The 21,398-nt window shown below is 44.1% G+C and overlaps 1 protein-coding gene across 1 annotated transcript in view; it reads left to right on the top strand.

Moving 5' to 3' along the window:
• ERGIC1 (endoplasmic reticulum-golgi intermediate compartment 1) overlaps positions 1–21,398 on the top strand; it is a 57,763-nt gene that overhangs the window by 16,318 nt on the left and 20,047 nt on the right. Inside the window, exons 2-3 of the mRNA XM_084536134.1 lie at positions 5,135–5,196; positions 11,596–11,668. Of these exons, the coding sequence (XP_084392260.1) occupies positions 5,135–5,196; positions 11,596–11,668 (135 nt within the window). The remainder of the gene's footprint in view (positions 1–5,134; positions 5,197–11,595; positions 11,669–21,398) is intronic.

Here is a 21,398-nt window from a genome sequence, read left to right as displayed (position 1 = left end):
AAGGAAAGTCAGGAACCACCCCGGGGCTGGGGATGTCGACTTGCTTCATTCTGTTGGTTTGACCGACCAGCGCCTTTGCTGAGCTGGCTCTGGACGTAATTGCTCGTGGCTGTCCCATTCAGATGAGTGCTGCTGCATCTGCCTGGGGCTTGTTAAACATTTTGATGCTCTCTGTGGCCCTAGGAGACCCTGAAAACTGAACAGGAAGAGCATATACTTTAAGAAAAAATGCTTGAATAGTAACAGCTCATGTTAGTCTAGATACAGCCTGAAGTTCATCTACTAGTTGCTGGCACTTTGCATGTGCCATCTATTTCTTGGGTCCATCGAGGTACGCCTGCCTGCAATTTTACCTGGCCATCCACTTGTGCAACTGCGGGAAGGTGAGACCAGACATGTCACGTCCGTGTCTCGGAGAGGACTATTGCACACCTGTCCGTCAGACAGCCTGAGCTCTGCCTCGGATCTCCTTTAATCATCTTAAGGTTTGTGGATTCTGCTTGAGCTTCCTAAAGAAGAGCTGCTCGAGGATCATTGTTAAACATGCTGCTTGACCAGTTCATTGACATTCCTGCCAGGGAGGTGAGAAAGTTTCTGGTTTTGTCCTTCTAGCTTTGGAGAGGGGAAAAAAGTATTGTAGTGTTCCCTGACGTTAATCATCGATGTTGGTTCCAGTGGAACTCTGACATTACCACCAGCCCTTTTTCGTTTCTTTGTTTGTAACCATGCTGTCCATTGAAACACAAGACAATAGATACACTGGATGTGTCAGGAAATTCCTTTGTTATACTGATGACAGCCCAGTGCTATCTTTAGCCTTGTATTCTGGTACTGCGAGGTCCAGCTCTGCCTTTATGCGGCTCTGTGTGACCTGGAGGAGAAGCTTTCCTAGCGAAAAGTTTGTTGTTTCCATCCTACAACCGTGTCAGCTGTAGGATGTTATTTTGCCTTACAAGTCTCGCCTATCTGAGCAAAGGAAGAAAGCTGCCAAAAGCTCGATATAAATAACCTGCTGTCCCTCCTGTGGAAACTGTCCGTGTGCACTCTTTGGAAGCGTAAAGTGATGCATCCCTTTGTGAGAGCGGGGTAAACTCTACACGATGCTGCCAGCTGAGTTCCCTTCGCCGTTACTGAGAGGTGATGAACATGCTGTAAATCTACGCCCTGGTTTCTCGTGATTGTTTAGGATCTAACTGCACAAATACCAAAGTGGGTATTCACAGCGTAGTACAGTGTGTCTCGCTGCATCGTGAGCTGTCTGGTAGAACTTTTCCGAACATCCCGTCTTCCTCCAGCGTTAGTAATACCTTCCGCTGCTTTTAACGTGCTGGTATCAGACATCCATAAGGCAGCTTTTGCAACATAGAGGGCACAAGGTTCCTGTCTGTTCCCAGGGTATAAATACTCCTCCAAGTGACCAATGCTTCAGGAACCTTGAGGCTTTCTGGAATTTTTACTGCAGGTGCTTGCAGGAACATCTGACCTGAGGGCAAGTAAAACCTGTTCCCCTTTTCCATGCATCCAACTGCAGGCCTCCTCCCTCCTAGGTTACAAATCATCTGTGATGGCTAATCCTCATTCTTTCCTCTTCCCAGGACAGTGTAAGTGATCCCCTGGAATTGCTTTGAACTCTGTGACAGAGGCAAGAAGCCAGTGGCTTTGAGTGAAGCATAGAAATTAATCAGATTTTTAAACCTTAGTTCTGATAGGAGCTGTGGCTTTCACACATACCTGATTTCTTGGGGCATAGGCTCTCCTGTTACAGTAACTCTTCCCAACTTCACAAAATTAAGAAGTTTGCTTGATTTATTTATTTGCTAAAATGATTTCTAATTAATGAAGTCTTGTTTTGGTTATTGCTGGGATCTCATCTCTCTGCTGTCCCACAAGCATGCTTTTCCAGCTGTCATTGAATCCTGTGCAATTTTTAATCTCCTTTTAACTGTGAGTTTAAATTAGAGTTAACTGAAGGTACCTTTTTTCCCTGACCAGGCCAGTATCTCCATCATTCTTTTCAACGTCCAACGTCTTGCTCTCCTTTTTGTTTTCTCCTTTCTTCTCTAAATATGCAAACCCAGCTGCTGCCTCCATCTTCCTGGATCAGACTGAGTTACACTTCCTCAAGCTGTGGCCAGTGCCATATGCTTTATGTGAAGATACCTGGTACCTGCAGAGTAGTTTTCAGTTACCAAACCATAAACCCTCTGAACCCAGAGCACGCCTTTTCAAAGCAGATGAATATTCTCTCAGGATACTTGCATATATCCAGTCCTTTTTCTTCTGATCTGCTGGTCTCTTGGACTTCATAGTATCAAGGGTCAGTGAGCAATGTGAGCCAGTAGTGTTTGTCTCTAATTCCAAACCTGTCTCTTTCCATTCCCTTTCTGTTAATCATTTTGACCACTTCAGCATCCTTTTCCAGGCTTAAACACACCTCCCCTGTTGGCGTTCCCTTCTGCTGCTTGAGTCCGGCTCTGGACATCATCCTTCAAGCTCCTGCACTCGTCTGTAAGATCTCGGCTGAGCTCTCCTTCCTCCCTGCCACCCAGGCTGCTCTCGTGGCCTCTCCTGGAGATCTTGTCCACTCTTGGTTCAGCGTGGGTACTTAGTGTCTGTTCTTTTCTAGAAACATGTTAATTCTCTGAAATGTACCCATCTATGCAGTCCTCCTGGGTTGTTCTGTACTCTGTATGAGCCTCTAGACTGTAAATTCAAGGCTGGGAAGTTGTTAGCCCAATGTTCGTGCCTCGTTAGCTGTGTCTGTTCACTGTGCTCGTATATTAAATGATCCTTGAAGTGCTTTAAGGGCCTCGTGAGACAAATGCTGCACATATGCCATACTGTCCTTACAGAGAGGCTTGAGCTTCTAAGGATAGACCTAGAAGTTTTCAAAACTCTAGGCAAATCAGATCCGGAGATTTGCTTAAATCTTTTCTTAGTTGGGGCATGAGAAGGGGAGAGGGAACATAACGTAGCTGAAGAGATGGGAAGCAGAAGAGCACGCTGAGAGGGTGAACTGCCTTTTAAGCACTTAAAGCCAGGAGATGAATGTGGCTGGCAGACGCTGATCATCAGCTTTCTCTAGTGTAGCCTGTTCCTAGCGTACTTTAGCCACGTAAAACTTGATTTGTGTGTTTTGGTTGTTACTTATGTGATTAAAATGACAGAGGAGAGAGAGCCATGCTGTGACATCGGCTTTCCACTGAGTTATTTAAAAAGCTAGGTTGCTTTTTTTAAACCTGTGATAGGTCATCCTTTCAAAACTCGTAAATATTTCTGATCGTAAGAAAAAAACTTCCTTTTATAGTATCCCCATACTGCTGTTTCTACTGAATCCGCTGTAGAGCTATTTCCTATTTCTAATTGCTCACTCACCAAACAGCTCTTTTTTTTTTTTTTTTTTTTAATGTGCTCTTTCTTTCTCAGCTTTTTCTCCCCGGTGCTCCATTATTGTGACTGTAGTGAGAGGACGCCAGCTTTCAGCATTTAATGGGCTGCGAGGAGGAAAGATCAGCTACTTCCTCTGCCCGTGAGACCGTGATGTCAGCAGCTGCTCTGGGCTGCTTTATCATCCGCTGCTGCTGTTGCTGTGGTGCACAGGGAAGGAATGTAAACAGCTCTTTCCAGATGTTCTCGGGGCAGCTGGAGATCCATAAATGGCCTCTTTGGTTCAGGAATGTTACTGATCCATCTAGGGGATGGCAGGGAGCGGAGTCATAAAAACATACAGCTCCGTGCCTATCCTGTGCAGCATGCTCTGTCAATTTTATCTCATGAGCAAGAGCTGTGTGCTGCTGGCAAGTGTGCCGGCTTCATCTCGCTCTGTGCTGGTGTGGCCACGGCAGCACAGGGCCTGGATGTGCTGCAGATACTGAGCTCATCCTCACGAGACCCTTCAGGGATGTACTCTTCCTACTTTATAGGTAAATAGGATGGGTGAGCATGTTCAGGGCTTGAATTGCACAGGCGAGCTACCGTAATAACCAGCTCTCCTTCCTTGGCCTACCCGTTCTTCCTCCAGCTTCGACTCCTGGGCAAGCACAGCAATAGTGTCCCAATCCTGTGTGTGACAAACGCTGTTTTGTTCACCCGTTGTACCCATGATTTAATTAGATACAGAGTAAAGGAAAGAAGGCTGATGTAGTTTTGGAGCTCTGAATATAAAATTTGGCGTAGTAGGAAGCACTGAATCAACATGGGGCTGTTTCATCTTGGTGCTGGATAGAGCAGAAATTTGGAAGCCAGCGTCTCTCATGCTTGTTCAGGACTGGAAAAAGCATCAAATCTCACTTGCTAATGGCGTATCCAAAAAAGTCTATTCTGGGGGAGAACCAGTCACTTCCTTCTTTAGGGTGTGTGTGTTTTTAATGCATTAATTAATTTTTATTGAGTGGTGGAAAAACTGATGTCAGCGCTGCATTGCGGCTGGACATGCAGCAACACAAGGTGGTAGGAAATAATACAGCTAACATCATAAGGGCAGTGAAAGTTTAACCACGGAGAGTTTAAAATAGCAAAGTTGAGCCATATGGATATTAAAAGGTATGACTGAATCAAAACAACTGTCTAATATTAAGTTGGATTTTGTTGGGGGAGTAGCAGACTTCTTGGGTTAACTGAACTTCTGTGTATCCAGTGTCCAAGGGTAGGTTTCTTGCCTCAACACCTTGATTTCTGGCTTTGGTATTGGCAGTCTTTGGCTACCGTGGGATACAAAACACTAAGTGCAATGTAGATTGTCCCTCCCTGTATTTTTTGTGAGGCCTTTATTATATTCAGGAGTCTGTAGAGTATCGTTTTCCTTTTACGGTGGTCTGTAAACTTGTCCAGCGTGACTTCTTCCCTGGCACCTGTAGCAGCTCAGATTGCAAAGATCCATGACAGCAAAGCAGAGGGAGGTGGAGGGAAGTGCTCTGGAAACTGGAGCCAAAAAGCAGAGCAGTTACATAATTGTACAGAAGAAAAAGCACTCTTTTTTTTTGTTTTGTTTTTCCTTTTCACATCCGTCTGCAGACTGAAAAAATGCTGTTGGAAAGCTGGATGGAAAAACGTTCAGCATTGTTCATCCCTGTGGGGACATGAAATGTATTGAAATATTCCACCTGTTTTATGGCTGTTACTTTTCCTTTTTCAGGTTTGACATCTACAGGAAGGTGCCAAAAGACCTTACACAGCCAACCTACACAGGGGCTATTAGTAAGTAGCACTTCATTTTGCTGTCCTTGCATACCCCTGATCTAAAATTAAAGATCTTTTGGCTTCTGTGTCTTTAAAGATATTTTTAAAGGGATATTAAACACTGGAAATGGTATCCTTTGTTGCTGAGACAGCTCATTTTACCCAATCTGTAAGGTTGCACTAAACGACGGGGTAGTTTGCATGGATTTTAGGGATATGGTTTAGTGGGGACTGTTAGCGTTAGGTCAGAGGTTGGACTTGATGATCTTGAGGTCTCTTCCAACCTAGAAATTCTGTGATTCTGTGATTTGGAATTTCGGTAACAAAAAGTAGCAAAGATATATTGTTATGAAAGGCAGCTCCTAAAAGCTAATGCTGAAATACCTACTCTGCTAGCTACTGAAGTAGCTAGTGAAGCTTTCTGCTAATCTTCCCAGGAACAGAAGCTATGAGTCTGCTCCAAACACTGGGGGAGTGAACGACGGCAGGTTTTTTTTTGCCTTTCTGTGATAGGCATCCTCTTAGTGTGAAAAACAGCCGAAAACAGTTGTGTTCACAGTTACTGAGCTCAAGTTTTTGCTTGCTGAAGAGACACGAGGAATCAAGCTGCTACAAACGGGGAATCCAAGTTTGAATTCTGGATCCATAAGAGCGGGGCTGATGGCAACATGCAGTGGCCAACAGTGAGGATGGTTTGAAAAATGGATATTTCTGACATCCTAAGGGGATTCATTTGATGTTTTAGATAGGACTTAATGAACAGAGATCTTTCTTTGTCATTATTTCTCATGCTTTTAAAGGAGAAAAGTTACTTTGTCAGAAGCCACCGATAGTGATCCACTCTCACTCCCATGTATCAATACATAGACTTCAGCTGATATAAATCTCTTGCCTTGGGCCTCTTTTCCTTCCTTCCTTCTCCCAAGGTAGGCTGTAGGCTGAGTAATGCAATTTCACACAATTATATCCAGTGAGTGCACTGTGCAGAGGTAAACATTGATCAGGTTGATCCTGCCAAGTCTGTAATTAGGCGCCTATTGCAGCTTTCCTGTTCCATTGAACAGTGACTTCCTTTGATCACAGAGCTGTGATCCATTCATCCATTCTTGTAGATGGGTCAGTAGCCCTGTATGTCACGGCTGACGTGAGTGATGTCATATCCCTTGATGACAGCAGGCATCAAATAGAACTGAGTCAATAGCAGTGAATCAATGGGGCACAAAGCAAAGCCTTTCGTGAGCTGGAGAAACTCCTCGCTCCTTGCTGTGAGGGTGGCTGAACACTAAAATAGGTTGCCCAGAGTGGTGTGGAGTCTCCAACCTTGGAGATACTCAAAACAACCAGATCCAGCCCCAAGCAACAGCGGGGTGTTGGATGGGATGATCTCCAGAGGTCCCTGCCAGCCTCAACTATTCTGTGCTTCTGTGAAGATAGCACCGTACTGTAAATATTTACTTTCATGGAGTCCTTGTCCTCCCTGTTCTCCTGACCACTGAATTACTTGAATGTTGACTCCCTCCTAGGTTTGCTGAGACGGTGAACAAAGCTTGAGTAAAATTGTTTAGTAATTTAGAGGCGTATAAGATTTAGTGTTCTTTCAAGAACACTTTGAACTTGCTTAGTGATCCTGCCTTCTCTTCTGTTTTGGAAACGAAGAGTTCCCACACTGTAACTGGTTTCCCTTTGAGAATTTGTCTTGTTATGAATCACCTGCAAAAGAGAATGTTTTAGAAACAAAAAACCCATCAAAGGCCATCCAGCAGTGTTAGGCTTTCAGATCTGCAGTAAACAGCTCAAGTGATAAGTGTGTTGTGGGAAGGCTTGGAGGCTGTGACTCTTACTTAAAATTATTAGCTGACTTATTTCTTTCTATTGTTATTTGCAGCTTCTCAGGCTTTGATTTTCTTCTCTAACTGGTTCTCCTTCTTTTTGTCAGTGTTTGCAGACAGGTTGATAGAAGCTTTTGAACCACACAGGCAGCCAACAACCTGTAGTGGCTTTGCATATGAGGATCCTGGCTGCAGCTTTCCTAATGGGCTTTCTGTCTGACCAAGCCTGTGACTTGTAATTTGAAATCCAGTAATCTTGAGTGTTGTAGGAGGCCATGAATGAGACCGGCCCATTGCCATGCCAGTTTGAAGTCTGGGAAGGTCTCATGATTTTGTGATAAATGCTTCAGGGTATTCAGATGGTAAGAATAATAGGGGCTTTAGGCAGGGGAAGGTGCTTCCTCACAGAAAATCTGGTAGGGTGTAGTAAATCTGAAATGGCTATGGCAGCATCTGTATTTTGTCTTTCTTTAAGTCTTCCAAAGTTTACAGAGCAGATCCAAACTGCAGTAGCTGACTATTGACCTAAGCCCTCTTCACGGGATTTCTCTTGAGACTTCAGCTCAGTATCAGTTCTGGTGCTGAAAGCTTTGAAGGCTTTCTGGAATGAGAATGGCTTTTCTGCAGGATTCCTCCAGTTGCTTTTGGTCTGTAAGAAGCTTGATGTTTATCAGGGAAGAAGGAATAGATCAAATTACAGCGGAAAAGAGATGTAAGTACCAACACTGCCTCCACCCACCATGGATGAAGTGGCCAGCTCCTGTTGGAAAGATGCAGCTCAGAATAAGTGTCTGCTCTTCTCCACCAAAACACCGTAACAGTGTCGAACACAGGCAAGTTCAGAAGCCAACTGGCAGGTTATTGAGAGTCTTTCTGTTATGTAGGTTTTTGTAATTTCAAAAGTTACAGTGAACACTGCATATAAGGTGTTTCAGATCTGTGTAGAAACCCTTCTGGCTACTCAAAACTGGTGGGAACTAAGGAAACAAGAAACATCCCCTGTAGTTCAGTGGAGTGGGTTTTGCACAGAACAACACACCCACTGCCCTGGACTTCTCCGAAACGCACGCGGTAGTTAGGCATCCCCTTTTTCTCAATACAGATCTCTTCTTCCAGACCACGTTGTAGTCTGTGTGCCACTCAGCCGTGCTATTGCTGTCCCTCTTCCACCAGGTGCTTGTGCCAGTCTTTGCGAGCCTTCCCACCCCTGTGCAGTGTGTATGTGATGCCAGCACACAGCCGTTCTAACAGACCTGAGTGTCATGGTGACAGATTGGCCATGTTAGGGTATGTAGGCAGCAGTGGCACGTGCCATCTGGCAGCTGGACAGCAGCAGTGTGACTTCTTAAGAGAGGGGCTTGCAACTCAGGCAGCTGCTGTAGCGATCCTTCTGTTCAACAGTCAGTGTGGACGCATAGTTTGCGTGCACGTGTTGTATGCACACATGGTAATGTTATCCAGAAATACTCCATGCTGTATGGAGGCTGGAGTTTTAAATACACATCAGGAAATATCAAAGTTATGATTCACATGGCATCCGTAACGAGACCCAATCCTTGCACTTCGTAGCAGTTTGCTTCATTGTACAATAAATACTATTAATTTTATGCCTTAATATAGACATGGGTTCACATTCTCAGTCTGCATGCTGTGTTAAACAGTTTGCATTTCTTTCATTTCTTGCAGGGTGGGGAGGAAGAGTCAGGAATGTACCTCGATGGAGCGTATATCAGAAGGGGATTTGTACAAAAGGGCTAGGTTCTAGAAAACAGAGTAGGAAAAAATGCTTGGGAGAGCTTCTTATCCTTTTGGGGTTTCTAATCAACCAACAGCAGTATGTTCCTGTGTGCCTAATGCCAACAGCCTTTGATATATTGATCGTGTTATCATACTAAAAGAAAAAAGAAAAAGAAACCTTTAAGAAACCTGTCTTAGATGGTCTTTCAAGCTCTGTGGGAACACCACAGCACTCTTGCAGTTAAGTTAAGCTTTATGCATTAATTTTTATTGTTTTGTCTGATCTCAGTTTTTAATCTACATTTCCAAATGTAATACAATTGTCAAATTGTGGATGGCAGGAACTGTGCATTACATGGAAGCAAGTAAAGTCCTTCACTATGGAATAAGTAGCTGAAGCACAGAGTGTGTAGATCGTTACACTGGGAATGTTGTGTGTGCCTGCAGTTCCACACGAAGGACAGGAATGTGTGTTCTGTGTGAGAAAACTTTGGCACAGGAGTCTGTTCAAGACACTAAACTTTCACTAAAGACACCCCCTGCCCTGAAGATTCTTTTTGGAAGTCTTGCAGACTTTTTCTAGTGTCCACAGCATCCAATGTCAAGAAGTTTCAGAACTTACTTAGGTGTCATGTAGAGGAAAACCTTCCTCCTCTTGTTTTGAACTGCCACCTTCCATCCCATTTTTGTAGTAGAAGAGACAGCGAGTGGTTGTTCCCATTCATCTCCTCCAGGCTGCTCATGACTTCGTAGACCCCTGTCATGACCACTATCTGTAAGCTCTTTTTTAAGGTTGAAAACTGACTGCAGTTCAGAGACTGGCAAAAGTATAGAAAGCCTTTGAAAGTCCCTGACAGGTGTTTTGGGGTATTCTTATGGGACTTAAATACAGGTTCCTATAATTTTATTGTGCAGTATTTGGTAAGTATCATAACAAGTCTTCACTGGAAGAGTTGAATTGGAAAGTGAGCTTGAGGGAGATGATACTTTCTATACCAGGAAAGAAGAAGGGAGTTTGATGATGGAAATGGTAGAAAAGAAAGTGAAAAGTTGGAAGAAAAAGAACACTCTGGCAAGGAATTTATAACAGCAGTACCAGGCTGTGCAGAAGTGATGGAGAGCAGAGCTGCTGCTGTGGAAAGCCCTTGCAGGATGATAGCAGGGCAGAGGGGAATACGGGAAGCAGTTAAAGAAGAAAGAGTTGTCTCTCTCATAATGTTCTCCCCTGCTTTCTGCCAAAGATCAGAGATCCTCTGTGTCTGCTCTTGGGTGATTAATGGTACGAAACACTGGATCAACTAGTCCTGTGTCTGACTGGTTGCTTTTTTGTGCTCTTACGTAGGAGTAGATGTTCTCAGAAGAATTTGCTGCTGTGCTTTAAGTAGACCTTCCTCCACCCCCATGCTGCATGATGCACTGTGCCAGCGGCTCAGCTGGGTTACAGCAGTGCTCTTCTGTGCCTTCACAGCCAGGAAATGTGTGACCATCTGAGGGTTTTCTTTTCCTATGAATATCCCCTCTTGCTTCCCATTTTCCTACTGGTCTTTGGGTTTGTTTTTTCCTTTTCTCCTCTTCTTCATCCTACCTAATGAATTTTGGGGGCGTCTCTCTTAATCTGTTGCACTTCTGAAAGGGTCAGTAAATGAACCCACCCTTGGAGTGACAGACGAGGAAGGGGAAGCAGTGCACTTCTCCTTCCTCAGAACTATCTGCTGACTAATGTGATGGATGAGGCACAAGGCTCTGGGTCACTCAGGCGTCTGTCTCAGCATTTGCCCTGAGTACCTCCTCTTTCCTTCCCATGCCTCTCACATTCTCCACCGAGGCAGTTTGGTTAAAATTGCTCCCTGGCCAGTTGTGGCTTGAACCTTCCAACGGAATGGGTTTTCGGGCTGTATAGGTCATGTGGAATGAAGTTGAGGAACCCGTTTTTTTTTCTTATTTATTTCTCAACCTTAATTAGTGGCTATGGTAAAATGGTCTTGTCCAAAGAGTGCTTGGTCATCGTTACTGTGCTGGGACTGAGGGGTGAACCAGACTGTATGCCTGCTGTCACAATCCTGGAATAGCATGCCATTGCCCTCTTCACTCTTTTTCATAGTGATTCACGGTGAACTTGGATATTTTATTGAATGTAAATGCACGCTGCAACCCCGTCTCTTTGAATTGACACATCCCTGTCTGTTCCAGTCATCCCTACTCAGTAAGATTTCCAGCTGTCCTTCCTCCCAGCCTTTGTTGTGTAGGACACTGCTCATCACTGCTGCTTGAAGGGCACCCTGCGATGCTTTGAACAGTTTTCTGATGAAGAGTAACCAGTAATACACCAGTAACTTTTGGTTCCCTTCTTTTAACCATAGGTTGGCTTTCTTAGAAATAACATGAGCCTTGTGTCCAGGTACTTAGCATTTACTTTATTAGGAATTTTTCTTTTCTAAAGAGTCAATTTGTTGCCAAATGGAGAAATTAGAGAAGTATCAGGCGTTATTTAGATGAGTCCATTATAGCAGTGACTCTGCTGTACCGACTCAATCTAGTGGTTAGTGGAGGGAGGCTGCAAGATGACTTACAGATAGCCTTAGGAATTGACAAAGAACTGAAATGCCTCCTAATTCATGAAATATTGCATAGCTGACTAGGGTTAAGATACACAGCAGGATGCTGGGTGTTGGTATGCCATGGAAGTCACTGCTCTGATGGCCTCATCTCAGTCATTGTCTCAGGAGAGTGTTAGTTCTCACGTATGTCTGGGTGGCATATATACGGGGGAATAATCTGCCTGCGTGAAAACAGTTTGTGTCTTTGTTAGAGATATGAAATTAACCTTTTCCTCTACTCTCCTCTTTTCCAGTCTCTGTCTGCTGCTGTCTCTTCATACTGTTTCTCTTCCTGTCTGAGCTCACCGGATTCATAGCCACTGAAATGTAAGTAAAAATCACGTTTTCCTTTGTTGGAATGTATTTTTATAGATGATTCTTTACAGCTTTACTCTGTTATATTGGAAAAATATGCCAGTAATTTCACTGGCCCAGTTAGTTGGTTAATAGTTTAGGATTCCTTTAGGTTGAGTTAAAATTCTCAGACACTCATACAGCTTTCAGATTTACTAAGGTAGACTGGGCAAACTTGATTCTAAAATAATTTTGTTAGAGAAAATTGTTCCAGACTTGCTTGATCATTTATCAGTTGCATACTAGATTTTTCTGTTGAGCAAGGTGGATATTTTTGATGTGACCACAGATCCCATAAAAAGCTTTCATCCCCTTTCAGTCCTCTGATGATAGGTGTAAGGCACTGTGAGCGCTAAGATCAATGCCAGTCAGCTGACATTCCCTTTTTCTCCTTAAGTTCTTGATTTCTTGTCCTCATCTGGGATTTGTTTCTGCTCTCCTCCTGACTACGTGCTTTTCTCTACCGATTCAAAGTGATTCTGGAAAAATAGTGGTTTTTTTTTTCACTGGTGCCTCCTGTTTAAATGTGTGGTGCCAACTGGTTGAAACCTTGTGGTCTGTGCTCCGAGACTGTTGGGTCTTGTTGCTGATAAGGCAACAAGGCTGATCTCAGACAAGTCATTCTCTTTTCCCCTCACTTCCCTGTGGGTAGAATGGGTACCCCATTCTGCCAGTCTTCACTGGATGTCTTCAGAGATGCTTTTGGGGAAAAGGAATTGCATAAAATAGGAATGCTTACTAGTTTAGTGTTAATAATAGCATTTTTGCTATGTCAGGTAGAACTGGATGTCTAATACATTTAGGTAGCTTTACTCATGCAATGAGTTTTATCTTATTTCTTTGTACCTGTTAAGCCTTATTTGAAAACTTAGTTGACAGGTTTTTTGTCTGAAGAGTTGTCCCTAAGTGACCTCTTTGGGATCTGCTCTGAGCAAAATAGAAATTATTTCTGCTTTTAAAAATTGCTCATAGAATAAATATTTTAGTTAAATGGATTTTTTTTTTCCCTGTTCTTACGTTCCTCCTGTCTTGAAGTTAACTTTTCTTAGTAACTATTTACCTAAGTAGCTTCAGGGTTCTAGGAAACATTCTCCATCATCCTGCTGATGTGGCAGTGAGCTCACTGGACTGTGATGCGGTTTTCCTGGAGAGTTAGGAAGGGTGGAACTTCTGTCAGACTTGTGTACTGGTTGATAGACACACATGTCACTGTGAGCACAAAAGCTCTGAAAGCCACTGAACTTGTGTGCCATAGTTTCACTGACCATGCTTTGTGTTGCTTGTGATGACCATGTAATTTTTCAGTGTTTTTATGTATCTCTGACTTGGGTCAGGAGTTTAACTTCAAGAATAACTTTAACCTTGAGTAATGTTTAATGTTAAGACAGTACTGTAATCTAGCTCTAGCTATTTTTATGCCTATTGCTCAATTGCTTCAGAGATCATGTCCCTTAGTCCTTGAAAGTTTCTTTGAATTCAGTTCCATGCATTTGCTTGTGAAATACTAGGGTCACCCTATCAAACCACTTCTCTCAGGAGCTAAATTTTCTTGTTTTTCTTGTTTATAAAAAATAGAGAAAAGCAAGACAAATTGCTTCAAGTAAAATAGTACTTATCTTGCTATCCTTTTAGATCTCATTTTCTTAATTTTTTTTTAGCTAATGTTTTATCGGAGGAATGAGTAATGTTTACCTAATTTTGATCAAATTGAGCGTCTGTGCCATTAGGTAGTGATAGTTTCCTGACTACAGGTTTCTTTTTTGAACAGCAAAGTTGTATAATTCTCTGACGCCTCTTCATGCTTGTTTCACCTTGTGACTTTCTGAACAAGATGATGCATTTTCCACAAAGATGTTAGAAGTGCTCTAAGTTCCTGAACGTTCAGCTGACAGGATTCTTGTTAAAACCTCAGAGAGTTGGTAACTGTCTTTCCCAGCAGGAACTGGGAAGAGGGAGGAGGTGTCTACAAGCAATAAAACAGTAAAATTTTAGAGGGGATGTCATGGAAGAGACTGAGACAAATGAATGCAGGAAAACTGCTTCGTCATGGGCAGACCAACACAACAGCTCGCTGAATATGCAAACCTCCTTTCGATGAGTTATAGGTCAGCAAAATCTCTTGCTGGGAAAGATCAGCCACAGCATTTGTGAATAGGCTCCCCCTGTAACAGCGGAAATACTTCAGAATGTCATACAGCAAAGTGCTTCCCAGTTCAGCAACTCTAAAGCAGAAGTACACTTTTCTTTTTCCATTTCTTACTCATTGCTTTCTCTTCTGGGAAATTCATGCCTTAAAAGTGTACAAAGATGTTGCTAACCTTTTTTTTTCCTCTAGTGCATTACTGGCACTATGTTGTGAGGCAGTATAGTCTCATGGTTTGGAACATGGGTGCAGAAGTGTGGAGCTATATGTGGTCTGGAACAGTGTGAGAACTCTGTACCACCATTATAAACTGGGTGGTGGTAGGTAACAAGGGAGATGCTAGCTCAGAAATATTTTTGAGCCTTGTTTGCCCACAAATCAAATACTTTTGAAGATGCAGGAGATGCCTTTTGTGCAAACGGTTCAATTCCCATCACCTTTTATTGCAGGTTTCAAGTTTCTTTTGCACCAGGTTTCTTTTTTATATCTGTTACATCTCTTGCAACACATATCCCTCCCATCTTGAAACTTCCTAGGTCAGCCAGGATTTGAATGATTAACCAGTGTGTGCACCAGCATGGGGTGAGCTTTCCTGCTTTGCTAGTGCCAGCTGTATCAGTCTTTCTCCTCTTGTGTAACATTTCCCTTAAAGCAGTCACGTGCTTTACAGAGCCAGATTGCATGGGGATAGCTGCACATTTTTGATAGCAAGGTGAAACTGAGAGCACTTGGCCTGGTGCCTTACAGCCTCAGAGAAGTACCAGGTTTGCTGATATGGACTCGCACTTGCCTCACAGCCCTATTACAGCCGGTAATTGTGTGCGGCGTGTGTGCACTGACAGCCCGCTTGAGGGCAAGTCAGCAGCAACCTCAACAGCAGTGGTACCCAGAGGATTAACTGTCTGACTCTTACCAATGGCTTTTTTTGGTATATGGATCTGAAGCAGGAGGTTGGTGTGGTTTGCTGAGCTCATGTTCACTGTACCATGAGAAAGTAAGATCAGCTCTGCACCACACTAAGCCCTGATACTTGCTAGTTTCTCCCCACTGTTGGACTTCCTTCTACATTCATGTGACTGTAGCAACTTAAATTCCTGCTATTACTAGAAGTCTGTTTGGTCACTCTTGCCCAACTCCAAATCTGTTTTTCCTTGACCAGCCCGTTGTCTTAGTGCTTACAGTCTCGACTACTAAAGACTTGTCTGGGTGGCAGAAAGCCAAGAAATCACACCTTCATCTTGAGGATAACAGTCATAACACTGAACCCAAACAGATTGCCAATGTGAGGAAACCAGCGTGCATCACGGTGGTTACGTCACAGCTCAGCGTGTGGGCATTTCTAATGAGCGTTCAGATTGCGTCTGTGGCGGGGAGCTTGCTTCAGCTAGGAAGCTGAATTAAGATGCTGTACACGTTACAGAGGACATGCAGGAAGTTAATGTGGCATAGGTAACGCACTATAACTGCACATCCTATTTTGCTGCTTACTGGCTTCCTGTGTAGATGAGCCCTGAGCAGGCTAGAAACGTCCTAGCTGCTCGTGTTAAGGATCCACTGCATGACCCTAGCAGGCAGTCCTCTGAGCAGCCACAAAGGAAACCAAAGCTTGGTTCTTAGGTGGGACTAGATCCTCTTCCGGAAAAGCACAGCGAAGTTCTGGTGAGGGAAGAGATTTTTGTTTCTTTACTCAACCACAACCTATCATTGCCCTTAAGGAGGGGGTGAGTTTAACTCTGGAAATCAAAGATAGTCATGATTTTTTTTTTCAACCCATACTGGAAGTGACTGAAGACTTCAGAACGGTCCAAAACAAGACCTTAGATCAAACTCCTTAATTCTGTAAAAGACAGATAAAGAAAAGGAGGTCCTTGTCCCACATTTGAACATCTGCAAAACTGGCAGTACCAAACACATTTGTCCCACTGAGCAAATGACTCAAATGGCTGTAGACATAAAGCCAAAGTGTTAACTGTGTCCGGTATTTCCTGGGCAGGATTGACAGGTTGAGAGTAGATTGAAGGGTAGAAATTGCTTGGCATACCTTTAACGGCCTTCCTCATTCATCTTGCTGTCATGCTGCAAATCAAGAACGTAGAAATCACCTCTCTTTTCTAATTAACCCAGATCAGTTCCAGAAGTTAATAGCCGGCAAGATGATAATCCTGGAGTTTTATGGCCGTAATTAGGTCATGAATTATGTTCTGCAGGATCAATAAGAGTTTTCCAAGTATTCCATTATTAAGAAGGAAAGATGTAATTAACTAATCTAGACTACCTTGCATTGGCAGCCAGGGTTAAGGGGTAGGAGGGTATGAATGTGGTATCTGTGGTATGAGTGTTTCTGCTCGACAACAATTCCTCTGCCACAACACACTGTGTAGAAAGCAGAAGACCTTTTCTGGTAGTGGTGGTGGTGTGTGGGTGGTGTTTTATTTATTTATTTATTTAATTTTTGTTTGTTTGTTTTAATTGAAGTAATGACACTGAACAAGCTGAAGTGATGAGTTCGTTGCTTGGAAGGCTGTGTCCCCCTGCAAGGCAATTAATTATGTAAGCAAGGATATCAGTAATAAAAATACTGCCTTTCTATACAAGTGTAAATCATCAGCTATGTCCAAATCCCTCGTTCATTTAAGGTGACTGTGGCACTCACTGGGGGCACCTGCTTGCTTTAATCGTTAGGAAAAATACTTTGGCTGGTCTGTGAATATCACACAGCCCAGCTCCTGTGCTGGGGCCAGGCAGCACAACTCAACTGTTCATGCAGGCTTTTGGGTACCCCAAATATGAGAGGAAGCAAAAAGCCATGTGATTGCTTGTTCACACTGGATTCATTTGCATGTCTGAGACTGATCCTGCAGCGAAGCACAATTGTTATCATACCTACCTCGAGAGCTTTTCTGTCCCTTAGCTCTCCAAAGTATTTGAAACGTGTCTTGTGGCTCTTGGCCCGTGACGATTTCTCACCATGACTTGCAGGGTCAGGCGGTACCTGTTGTAAGCAGCAGGTGCAATAAGCATTTCTGCTGCAGGAAACCGTAGCCTCGGAACATGTGCTGCATGCACCAGGAGCACAGTGCTACAACTCCGGGCCCCAGACACCGGTTGGAGATGCAACTGCAACTCCTCCAACACATCCAGTTGAGGCAGACGAAATGCTGGAGCAAGCTAGACCAGCAGGTGAAATATGGCCTGGTAGTCGGAGGGGAATGGGAGCTGCAGTCTTGCTCTCTCCACGGTCTGACCTTGAGATAGTTTTCTGTAGAAGGACGTAATGCTTAGCTGCCTACCTTTCAGGGGTGTTAAGAAGCTTAATTAATGTTTGCGTAGTACCTTGGAGATTACCTAATATAAGGTGCTATATATTTGTGAAGTGTCGTTATGCCATTTGTCCTAATGTACGTGTATGGGTTAGCAGGAAGCGGAAGGTGCTGTCATGATGTCATTTGCAATTTCTGATTCAAATCTACATTGACATCTTTTGAACCCTTCTTCTTCCTGCCTCCTGGAGAACTGTAATTCCTTCCTTTGTAGGACATCTGTGAAGCATAGAAAACACACTGAGCAAAGACCTAATGTGGGACAAAGACCTTCTAGATGACAAATCGATTAAGATTCAGAGCGTAAGAAGGAAGCTTACTAATGGCAGAGCAATAGATGTGCACAATTTATTACACAGCAGAGAATTTGCAGATTTGCTTATTTTTTCTTCCCACAAATTGAGGACACGATGGTTTGTTTGTCCTGTGTTGGGTTGTCTCTTGTTTGGCACAAACGAGAAGGAGGTAGCTCAGGACTCTAGGCTTAGGACAGTTGTGATGATGAGATGAAATGGCAAGCAGAGCCAAGAGGGCTTGGAGAGTTTGCCTGAGAAAGTCTTTTGAGAGAAGATTTTAGCTGGAGAGTGAAGAATTCCTCCCGGGATTTAGAGGAGAAGGTAAAATGCAGCTTGCTGGAGTAAGTGGTTGTATTTTTTGTCTGTATGGGAGATGACTGGGGAGGAGAGTGCTTGTTTTTTTCCCTCTGAAAGAGGAAAGGGAAAAAAAAACTGCTATTTGAAGCAAATGCTAAGCCAAGGAGGACAGAGGACAAGGACGATGTCCTTAGAGAGCACCCAAGGCAGAGTGTGAAGCCCTGAAAGGCTGATGCCTTGTGTCTCCTCATGTCTCCTCTTGTCTTCAAAGGGCCGCAGGCTCTTCAGCTGTGGAAGTGCTCAAGTGTCTAATGAGGGTAGCCAGGATTGCTGGATAGAAATAAGTTATTGGGGAAGTTTTGTTTCTGGGGAAACAAAGCTGTTGTATCATAAATCTAAGTGCCAGAGCTTGGAGAACAAGTTTTGGCCGTCTTTGGATAAAATCTTACAGAAATGCTGAGCCCTCTTGCTGCTCTTCCCCCCTTTCGTTCTGTCTCTTGTGCCACTTGCACAATCTGCAATCCTAGATGACTGTTTCTGTGTAATGCTACAAATTTATAAGCAAACGGGATGAACATCTATCACCAGCAGCATTGCTTAGGAATGCGAAGTATTTCAAAGTGGCTCTTTCTAGAAGTGAAGCAGATTCTTTCTGTGTAGCTCATAGCCCCTGCTGCGCAGAGAAACTTTCCTCTATTTCCTTGAAGCAGTGATGGGAGGCCCTGGTGAGGGAGAGGTACACCTCCTACATTTGCTATTGCCCTCGTTATACTTTCATAGCTCCGCATCTCACCTCTGCTTTATTATACCACTTTTATTCAAACAGACCTTAACATCGACCAGTAAAATACCAATTCCTACTTGCTTGGGGTCTTTGGAGGAGGTATGTGCCACCTCTGGAGTCACAATACAGCCCTGTATGCTGCCTCTCTAAAGAGCTGTAGAAGCAGCTGTGTTTATGGCGTCCTGCCCGACCTCAGATTTTATTTCCCTTCTGACTGTCCCCTATTCACTGTTAGGCACAGTTGCTCTGATCCTGGGACACATTACATTCCAGAAGAGACAGGTATAAATTACAGCCAACTTTTCTTCTTCTGGAGACGTTATCCCTTCAGGGGGAGTTGCTAGAGGTGGCAAATACTGCCTTCCCCAACATCCCAGAACTGTCCGATGAAATAAGAAGCCTGTGTGCAATTTGTTTTTGTTTTTTTTTGGCCTTGAGGAGGAGGATGGCAGCTGAGATGTGAGTGCCAGTTCTCTGCTAACTCCATCTAGATTTTTGGGGGAGATCTGGAAGGAGCAGCCTTGACCCTGGAAGTCTGCTTTACCTGTGAGATTTCCAGAAAGTGTTTTGAGAGTGAGATTTCCAGTTTGTTGAAAGAGGTTTGCCCTGGCAAGCTTGGCCTGTGGTACGTTCTCACCGTGCCCAAGGTTCCCCTTGGTGAGATACACCTCAGTAACAGCAGATCAGTGTGAGGGGTGCAGTTTGGAGCCCCCGCTAAGAAACCTTGCTGTGTTTGTTAGCACAGGCCCTCCTAACGAGCTGGGAGGAGGCAGCAGCAGCCAGCAGGCAGGGTGCCCCACCAGAGGCAGCGCTGCAGGCCCGAGGGAGGGGAAGTGAGGAGATTGTTATAAGCTGCCAGATGTCTACATGGTGATAGACAGGGCTGTGAAATTCCTCATGGATAGGAGGAGTAGGGGACTACCAGGTGAAGAGGAGGAGGAGGAAGCGGCCGCGAGCCTTGCCCAAGAGACAGGCTGGGAGACATCGGTCCAGTGACCGGAGCTAGGACGGGACGCCGGTTCCCTTTATCTCTGCGACTGATGGGCGGCGTGACGTGGGCAGGCTGACCTATTTCTCTTTGCCTCAGTGATCCAGTCTGCAACCAGGTGACCTCACTGCTTTGCCTTCAAATGTAAAAGCTTCTTTTACACGTAAAGGCCCCGTGTGGGCAGTGTATCCATCGACTTCTACCAGCAACCGCTTCTTGCTCACGTATCACTGAAAGGCCTACGGGCGTTGCTTCATGCAGCACGCCTGACTGCACATCTTCTAGTTTGTTCAAAATTGGAAATCAGCAACTACAAACATTGACCTTCCTAGGATTTTTCTCCAAGGAGCTGGGATTTATCAGCTCAGGTGCCAAACCTCACGTGCTTCTCTGCTGGCCCTGGTGTGGATGCTCCTTTTTGCCACTGACATCAGGTTGCCTGCGATGCTGGCTGGGCACAGACCCATCTTGGACAGCAGAGAGCTGGGGAGAAGCCAGGTGTGGTTACGAAAGAGGCTGGCTGGCGACTGGGATCTGGATGGGAGAATGCAGAAAGGTGCGTTGCTTGGGGGAACTAACGCCTCTCCTGGCTGGAGTGCTCCTCACCGCCGTATTTGGACATATGACTTAATCCTGATCACTACCCAATCTGCCAGTAATGAACACGTAGAAGATTTAGTGCATTCCACCTGGAAGGAGAAGGCTCAGCCAAGAAGCTACTAACTAGGTCGCTGATGAGCAATCTTGCCTCTCCCTCTGTGTCATTTTTGTTAATCACTTGAAAAATACGTTGAGTAATGATTGCAAGCAACTTGTCAAGCCAATTAAAAACAGAGAAAGGTAGGGCTGCGAAGCTGAAGACAAATGCTGTGCTGGTTTTAAATGAGTGTCTGTAAACCCCACTGACCCGTGAGTAATTACCTCAGAAAAAATTGGCAGCCGTGTGTTTCTCAGTCTGAAGACTTGTTTCTTCTGAATCCACAGGGCAAACAGTTCATTATGGACCAGAGATGTATCACCTGAACAAAATCACTTTGATTCTGTCTTGTTAGCTGCACTTAGTCTGGTTTGTCTATTAGCATATGTATTCTTTGGCAAGGGCTTGTCAAAGGGTTTCGTGCACTTTGAGCATTAAATAAGAATAAAACAGAGCGCTTCGTAGCAAAGGTAGTTTATTTTATGCACCTTGCCTAAACATAAGTTCCAGTAGCTTTATTATCTGTCCTGCTGAAAGATAAATTGTCAAATCTTCTCACTTGATGAAGCTGAACCGTGTCAGACTTCGAGAGGGAGAAAGAGCAGTTAGGTACCCTCGGCATCTTCTTGGGTCAGTGTGGTGTGTTTTGCTGTATTGGGTTTCAAGGACATTTTAGCTCATTTGTTTGTGCTTGTGTTGGTTCTTTTGGTTTATATTTTATCTCAGATGGATTGCATGTGCCAACAATAAATATTTATACTCTTGTATTCTTTTTTACTGTATCTCTGTTTTGTCTTCTGTGAAATCTGTTTCATAGCACCCACAGTGCTGGCACATCATTACTTGTTGGGAGACTGTTGCGTAGTGTGTTAGATCCTGCTGCCCAGGATGTTTCCTTCCATCTGTTTCCTGGCTTGAATCCTTTTCTCCTCAATTTCAGTCATTCCTTTTGATTATGGCTCACAGATTGAAATGAAACATTAAGGAGAGAGGTACAAGGGGAAAAGTGTAAGAGGAGACGTTGGCATGCAAAAATGGAGTACCAGTGATGGGAAGTGAAGAAAAAGGAAGAAATGCAGGCAGCTTTCTTGCCTGGCATGGTTAATCACACTGAGGGCCTCTCATGCCCACTGGCCTGCTGTGTTGCCTTCTCCTGCCACTGCTGTGTCAACTGGGTG

This window comes from Aythya ferina (genome assembly GCF_964211825.1).
Source record: "Aythya ferina genome assembly, chromosome: 14".
Taxonomy (NCBI): Eukaryota; Metazoa; Chordata; class Aves; order Anseriformes; family Anatidae; genus Aythya; species Aythya ferina.
Note: the sequence above shows the minus strand (reverse complement) of the source record. Positions and strands in the feature narration are given on the sequence as shown.